The sequence below is a fragment of the Octodon degus genome, unplaced genomic scaffold, assembly GCF_000260255.1.
Source record: "Octodon degus isolate 3935 unplaced genomic scaffold, OctDeg1.0 scaffold00100, whole genome shotgun sequence".
Classification (NCBI taxonomy): Eukaryota; Metazoa; Chordata; class Mammalia; order Rodentia; family Octodontidae; genus Octodon; species Octodon degus.
This window is the reverse complement of record NW_004524676.1, coordinates 6,334,456-6,342,548: the sequence shown is the minus strand read 5'-3', so window position 1 is coordinate 6,342,548 and position 8,093 is coordinate 6,334,456. Positions and strand designations below refer to the sequence as shown.

At 41.0% G+C, this 8,093-nt stretch overlaps 1 protein-coding gene across 1 annotated transcript; it reads left to right on the top strand.

Moving 5' to 3' along the window:
* Nucleotides 1-1,332: 1,332 nt before the first annotated feature.
* On the top strand, nucleotides 1,333-1,980 carry LOC105743128 (high mobility group protein B1). The gene has a single exon (XM_012516332.1). It carries the CDS (start codon nucleotides 1,333-1,335, stop codon nucleotides 1,978-1,980), a length of 648 nt encoding a protein of 215 aa, XP_012371786.1.
* The last annotated feature ends 6,113 nt before the right edge of the window (nucleotides 1,981-8,093 follow it).

Sequence of the window (8,093 nt, the reverse complement as noted above, 5' to 3'; positions counted from 1 at the left end):
AAGTGGGCACAAAAACAGCGGCTAGTTTCTCCAGGGTGAAAGCAAATGTCGGGGCAGGCCTGCAAACAGTCTCCATGCAGGCTTGTCAGTGGGGTCTTCGCTGTACGAAGCCATTCCAGGAAGACTGGAAAGCTGCCTGTTTTCTCTAATATACAGATAGCAGCACAGGGAGCGGGAACAGCAAGTAAGGCAAAGATAATACAAATAAAGAGAATAAAGAACACTATATACTCCAGTTAATGGAATTATGTGCATTCACCTGATAGAGAACTTAAAATGGCTTTAATGTAATTGTTCACAAGGTCAGGAAAGTATGTGTGACCAGAGCAAAAATTTCAACAGAGAAAAAAAATACTAAACTGCGCAGAACCACAATAGAGCACAATACTTGAACTGAAATGTCCACGAGAGAAATTCAAACTGAATCATGGAAAAGAAAGAATCTGCCAACTTAAACGTAAGCCACAGAAAATAACTCAGTCGGAGAAGAGAAAAGGGAGAGGAAATTCAGGGCATTATGGGGCACCATCAAGAGGACTAACACATCCTGTATATGCTTATGTACGCTAAAAGGCAAAGAAAGAGGGAAAAGGCCAGAAAGGTTAGTCAGGATAAGAATGGCTGAAGTCTCCAGTTTTGAGGAGGAAAGTGAACACTCAGACCCGAGAAGCCCAAATGATACCAGGCAACACAAGCCCAAGGAAATCCACATGGAGACACATTACAGTGAAACTTCCAAAAGATGTAACAAAGGGAATCTTGAGAGCAGAAAGACAAAAGCAGTTTATCACACACAAGAGAATCCTGTAAGACTGTCTTACCAGTGGGCCATTACCAGAAACCATGCAGCTCAGAAGGGACAAGGACACTGCTGTAGAAATAAATGACTGCCAAGGAGGAATGTTACACCCAAGCCAACTGTCCTTCAAAAAATCAAAGAGAAGAGAGTTTCTTGGAAGGTGAGAGAGTAGAAAATACGATGAATCTATTTCTCCACCTACGCAATTACACTGGCGGAATCTGCCAGATGCACCTATTTTGAAATTTTGAAGTCTATTGAAGGCTTGCAATTTTCAGGTGAAGACTTGCATGGCAAATGTGATTTGTTTCACTTGTTTTGTCAGCACGACGACAGACATCCATTCCCTATGGCCTGCCCCATAGCGGGAACCTGCAGCAACCTGTCATTTGTGGGGGCCACGACGGTAAGAAGAACACTGCCCCCCTACACACAGCAGTGCAGTACACTGAGCTCCATAGAGACAGCGCCGGGGCAAGTGAGAGCCGGACATCACTGGTGACTCCGTACCTCGCTGAGGAAAACAAGTGAACATGGGCAGAGGAGACCCTAAGAAGCCGAGGGGCAAGATGTCATCCTGTGCATCCTTTGTGCGAACTTGCCGAGAGGAGCACAAGAAGAAGCGCCCAGACGCTTCCGTTAACTTCTCAGAGTTTTCTAAGACGTGCTCAGAGAGGTGGAAGACCATGTCTGCTAAAGAAAAGGGAAAACTTGAACATATGGCAAAGGCGGACAAGGCTCGTTATGAAAGAGAAATGAAAACGTATATTCCTCCTAAAGGAGAAACAAAAAAGAAGTTCAAGGATCCCAGTACACCCAAGAGGCCTCCTTCGGCTTTCTTCTTGTCCTGTTCTGAGTATCGCCCAAAAATCAAAGGAGAACATCCTGGCCTCTCCACTGGTGAAGTTGTAAAGAATCTTGGAGAAATGTGGACTAATACTGCAGCAGACGACAAGCAGCCCTACGAGAAGAAGGCTGCTAAGCTGAAGGAGAAGTATGAAAAGGACATCGCTGCCTACCGGGCTAAAGGAAAACCTGATGCAGCAAAAAAGGGAGTCGTGAAGGCTGAAAAAAGCAAGAAAAAGAAGGAAGAGGAGGAGGATGAGGAAGATGAGGATGAAGAGGAAGAAGAAGATGAAGAAGAGGATGAGGAGGATGAAGAAGAGGATGATGATGAATAAGTTGGTTCTAGCGCAGTTTTTTTTCTTGTCTATAAAGTATTTAACTCCCCTGTACACAACTCACTCCTTTTGAAGAAAAAAAAATTGAAACGAATGGCTGTGTAAGATTTGTTTTTAAACCGTACAGTATCTTTTTTGTATAGTTAACACACTCCTGAATGTGTCTTTAGGTAGCCCTGTCCCGGTGGTATTTTCAGCAGCCGCTAACCTGGCCTGGTGCAGTCTGGGGGCTGTAGCGGGCACGGAATTGGAAGCAGGTTCTTGCGGGTGCACAGCACAGACTGGTTGTATACGGGCGGTAGCTTTCATCTTCATTTGTCTCTGATGCAGCTTATAGGAAGTAACTGTTGTTCTCTTAACTGAATACCACTCTGCAATTGAAAAAAAAAGTTGCAACTGTTTTGTTGACATTCTGAATGCTTCTAATACAATTTTTTATTAGAAAAAAAAAAAAAGAACACTGCCCTCCAGATATTTGACAGATAGCTCCATTCTGATTTCTGACTTTTGATATAAAGTGTAGACAAAGTGCAGGTGACCGTTGTTGCGCCTCTACACACACACTGCTGCAAGCAGCCCTCCCCCGCTCCCACCCCATGCCAGCTAAAGTGACTGACAGAGTAATTACAGGGCCAACATTTTCGCCCCTTCATTCCTCTCTTTACCATTTTGGGTGACAGACAGTAAAGAGTGAGGCATTCAAAAAGAACCACCCATAGAAGAGAAAATAAAAAGTTGCCTTGCATTTCCAGGAAGTGGAGAAGACTCAGGAAAGATCTCAGAAGACTATTAAGTTTATGCCTTAGGATGATCCACAACACAGGGAGAGTCTACAGAAATTTAAAAAGTAACAATAAAATAGCAAATTCTGGGAGAAAATAATATGACTTCCAGCGTTATCACATTATTAGATTCAAATGTGTACCTACAACAACAAAAAAGCATAAAAGTAATAAAAATGAATGACTTGTTCAGAATCATCAAAATAAATCTTAAAAAAAGAACTGAAAATCTAGTGGTAGATCTAGTAGACAAAGACTTTAGGACATTAGCCACATAGGTGTTTGAAAACTAGAGAAAGTCAGGAAAAAAGAGTACATGGCCAGAATGGAAACAGCAAGTGAGAGAAAATATTAAAAGCTAAATAAAACAAATTCTGGAACTTAAAAGTACTACACCTGAAACAAAAAAATTCACTAGAAGGAGGAAGGATTCAAAAATGATTTAAGTAAGCAGAGAGAGAGAGAGAGAGAGAGAGAGAGAGAGAGACACCAAATCGGGCACATATTAAAGAACACGGCATATAGGCCCTGTGTGATACCATTAACTGAAACAACTTATACACTGGAAATCCCAAAAGAGGGAAAAAAGAGAAGGGGTATTTGAAGAAATAATGGTTTTAACATTCTCATCTACTATGAAAGTTATGAACACAGACCTCCAAGAAATGAAATGAATTCTAACAGGGATGAACTGAAAAGACTAAAACTGAAAGACATTATAATCTGACTATCAAAAACAACAAACGCACAGAGAGATTCTCAAAAGCAACAGGTATGTGACTTGTGATGCGCTAAGAATCCTCAGCAAGATTATCAGCAAGCTTCTCAGCCATAACGTGGAATGCTGTGAGGCAACGGGCTGCTACACTGAAAGTCAGCCAAGAATTCTTCAACTGGCAAAACTGTCCTTTAAATATGAGATAAATTAAGACATCCTCGGATAGACCAAAGCTAAGGGCATTCATTGTCATTAGAGCCGCTCTACAGAAATGGTAAAAGAGGCCAGGGAGATGGCTCAGTAGGCTAAGCGCTTGACTGGCAAACGCAAGGATCTGAGTTCAGTCCCCAGGTCTGCCAAAAAATAAAAAGAAAAAGAAATGGTAAAAGAGCTCCTTCAGGCTGATGAAAGGTCACCAGAGAAAACCTGAAAGCTGTCTGAGGAAACAAAGATCTCAGTAAATGAAAACTCACGGCCACTAAAGCCAGAATTGCTGCAACAATAATTTGTAACTCTACTTTTTTGTTTTCTGCATAATTTAATAGACTCATACATTTGTTTAAAAGGCAAGTATCTGTCTGAAAGCTAATATTATCGTAATTACAGTTTATGACTCTGCATCTTGATCTCAGGGTAATTTAAGAAACTAATATATTGAATTGCTAGTTTATGTTTTAGGGGCTCAGAGTGTATAGGATCAAATTGTGGAACACTAATTGAAAGGAGAGAGAAACAGAGAGCATTCTTACATATTTTTAATGTTAAAGTACTATGAATCAAAATTAGGGTATGTAACTGCACAATATTAATCTCCAAGGTAACTGCAAAGAAAATAGATATGTGATATACAGAAGAAGAAATAATAAAATTTAAATATTGCACTAACAAAAAAAAATCAACTAAATAAAAAAGAAACCCAAGGGCTGGTGAGATAGCTCAGGGGCCCCAGCGCCTGCTCAGGCAAGCACAAGGACCAGGCTTCAATCCCCGGCACCACATCCACGCTGGCCCTGCTCCTGTGCACGGCAAACCCACCACCAAGTGCAGGTGTCACGGCACACGTCCGCAATCCCAGAGCTGGGGAGGCTGAAAACAGGAGGACCATCATAAGTCTGATCTGTGTAGTGAGACCCTGTAGACCATCTACTAAATACATAAAAAAGAAACCCAAACCATATAGGAAAGAAGGAGCAGAAAAGCTATGAAACATGAAAAGCAAATAAGAAAATGAGAGAAGACCCTTCCTGAAAGGAAACCAATTCTACAACATAGAATTCAACTCTAGGTAACACAGCTGACATCATCCCGTGCCATACAATAGCTAGCACTGTTTCTAACATTGAAAGACTGAACGCCTTCCCTCTAATACAAAAAACAAAACGAAGGGGACCAGTCCTACTGTTTCTATTCAGCGTGGTATTAGATGTCCTAGCTGAAGCAATTAGACCAGAAAAATACATAAAAGCCATCCAAATCAGAAAAGAATAAGCCATCTTTGTTCTCAAATGACATGCTCTTATATGTTTAAAAAAAAAAAAAAAAAAAAAAACTCTAAAAGTGCCTTAACATTGTTGAAATTAAAAAACAAACCCAGCATAACTGTTTGATACAAAAACCAGCCTTCAAATGCCAGTGGTGTCTGTCTACACTCACGACAAATGACCTGGAAAACAGTCTCTTTTCTAATAGCACCGAAAGAATAAAATAGAAGAAAACCAAGAGGTAGAAGATCTACATTCTGAACACCACCAAACACTGATGAAAGAAGCTGAACGATACACAAATAATCACAAGGATTTTTATAAAAACACAAAATGTTTAAGATTCATGTGGCACTAGGAAAAAAGCACAAATACTCAAATTAATTTTGAGGAAGAGCGAAGCTGTGGAGCAGTGTGGCACCGTGCAGAGGCAGGCAAGTGGGACAGAGAGCCCAGAAGCAAGCCCGTGTGTCCACAGCTGGGCGTTCTTCAACAGGGTGCCAATGACACATACCACGCGGGGAAACGGGACATCCTCGTGGCCCAACACGAAACTGGACATCTATTTTACACCATATGCAAAACCCAACTCAAAATCTACTACGTACCTAAACACAAGATAAAAACCACGAGACTCTTAGAAGAAAGCAAAAGGTACATGTTTTTTGACACTGGTCTTCGCAACGATTTTAGGGATTGACACCAACACCAAAAGCAACAACATAAAAAACAAAAAGTGAAGCTCTATCAAAATAAAAAGTTTCTGCGCATGAGAGGAAATAAAAGAGTGAAAAGGCAAAATACAAAGAGGACAAAATATATGAGGAGTTCCCACCCAATTTTTAAAAACTAGTAACTATATTGAAAATTAAGCTAACAACTTGAACAAACTTTTCTCAAAAAACATACAAATGTCCAACTGATATACAAAAAATTGTTCATTGTCACTAATTATTAGGTAAACATAAATAAAAATAGCATTGTTAATCTACCTTGTTTAAAGGAAAACACATATACTCTGGACTCTGGGTCCTATGCCGTAAGGCCTAACACAACCCTAAAAGCAGAAGTGGGTGAAAGAGCCCCGGGCCATCCTGTCACAGCAGGCAGGTCTACAAACAGCACACCTAATGCACAGTCTGGTCCTGCGTGGAACTGTGGGGCCATTTGTTGGGTTCTTCTAGCAATTGCCAGGCATATTTTGAATACCGACCCCTTTTTCAAAACCTTTCTATACTGGGAAGACACACACATGCACACACACACACACGCACACACACACACACACACACACGAAAATATACAAACGATTTTATAACTTAAAGCAAGCTCTGAAAATCACAGCAATAAGACATAAGAAATTGCCTAAACTTTCTAAATGTATATATTTCTATTGATTTATTATTCTACTAAATATGCTGGTATTCGTATTCATGTTATTTATGCTAAAGGTCTTTTGAACATCCTTAAAACTGATCTCTACACCATATACAACACCCCTAGTTAGCCGAAGTAAAGTGACTAGAAGTTAGCGTCAAGCATAGCTTGAAATATGTGCCACGTACTGACATGAAGAGAAATTTGAATTCTGGATGTTTGAGTGAAATTTTTATCTTAAAGGCAATTCTCCCCCGACCAAAAAAAAAAACCCTTACCTCTAATTCTTTATGATAAATATGCAAGTAAGAAATAATTTATATGTTATTAGTTGCTTTCCTTTGATAATTTAAGTTTTCTTCAAAACTGTTCCAGACACCTAGGAAATTATCAAATTGTACTGGGAAGCACAAATAGTAAGAGTAATTTTAAGCTCAGAGATCTGGGTGTGCTCGGCAGCACTCCCACCCTACTGGCACATGAGTGTGTCCAGCACAGGGGTAATCAAGCCCTGCACTGGGCGAGGCCGAAGCAAGAAGGCTGTGAGTTTGAGCTCAGCCGAGGCCATTTAGCAACTTGGCAAGACCTTGTCTCAACAAAAACTAAATAAATCAATACATAGTAAATAATACAGTTACATTCTCTTAATGAATGGAGTGATTTGTTCTAATAGTGTTTGTAAGTAGGATATAATGTCTGCATCTTGTACTGCACACAGCCACTGGGAAGAGAGTATGCAGGGTGTTGATCGTTGGAACTATCCTGCCAATTTGATTTGGAGCTGTCTCATTGCTGTTTGTTTCTCAATGAAATTATGGAGAAATAAGTAAATAAGAATAAATAGTAAATAAGAAGTGTAGCTCAGTGCAGTGGGCCTTGCTTCGGCTCCCCAGTTGTTAGGGGCAGCGGGTGAACGAGCCCATTCTCGTACCACCAAGTATCAGTGCAGTAAATCTCTCTCCACACCCAGCACACATCCAGCCTCCACCACAACGACATGCTGCCAGCCTCCGACTTCTACAGCAAGCAACCGTCCAACCCACGCCAGGGGACGAGCAGCAGACTGCACAGGGACGTCCGCTTCTCCCTCAAACCCTGGCACCGAGAGTGAATCTCATTCCAGATAGGTTATCACCCGTGGGCTTCGGCAAAGACTGGGCTGCTCTTTCCACCAAAGAAAACTGTCCAAAACTTTTGAGACATTAAGTTTAGGCAGGTCAGTGTTATTAAGAAGTTCCAGCAAATATAATTGAGTCTCCTCCAGAGAACAGTGATGCTAGCTAAAAATCAAAATTTACATTCCATCTTCAAAAAGAGATACTTCAGGAATGCCAAACATTCAGCACGCCCTTCTCAAGCAGCAATCCTATCCTGAGGCAACACTGGGCTTGCGGGCCGTGGAATTTTCCACCCCTGTATCCCTCTCTTTTTGGTCTTCTTTCCCCCAGAGTGTCAACTGGTCCCTCTGGGTCACCGCTGTGCACAACACACGACCTCTTCTTTACCTGCCAGAAGCCATGTACGTTACTCATCTACCCAGTTTCACCTGAACACAACCCAATAAAGAAGCACTTTTGGTTTTCAGTGAAATATTTAAAGCTGTTTTTCCCCCACAAGAGAAGAGGCAGAAAAGTCCACCCAGAATCTATGCAAGGACGAAACAATTTGCCTCACAATGCATGTGTGAGTTGGATTTCATTACCCTGTAGATGTGTTTCTTTCCTGTTATACTTCAGAGTACTTGTGTATAAACAT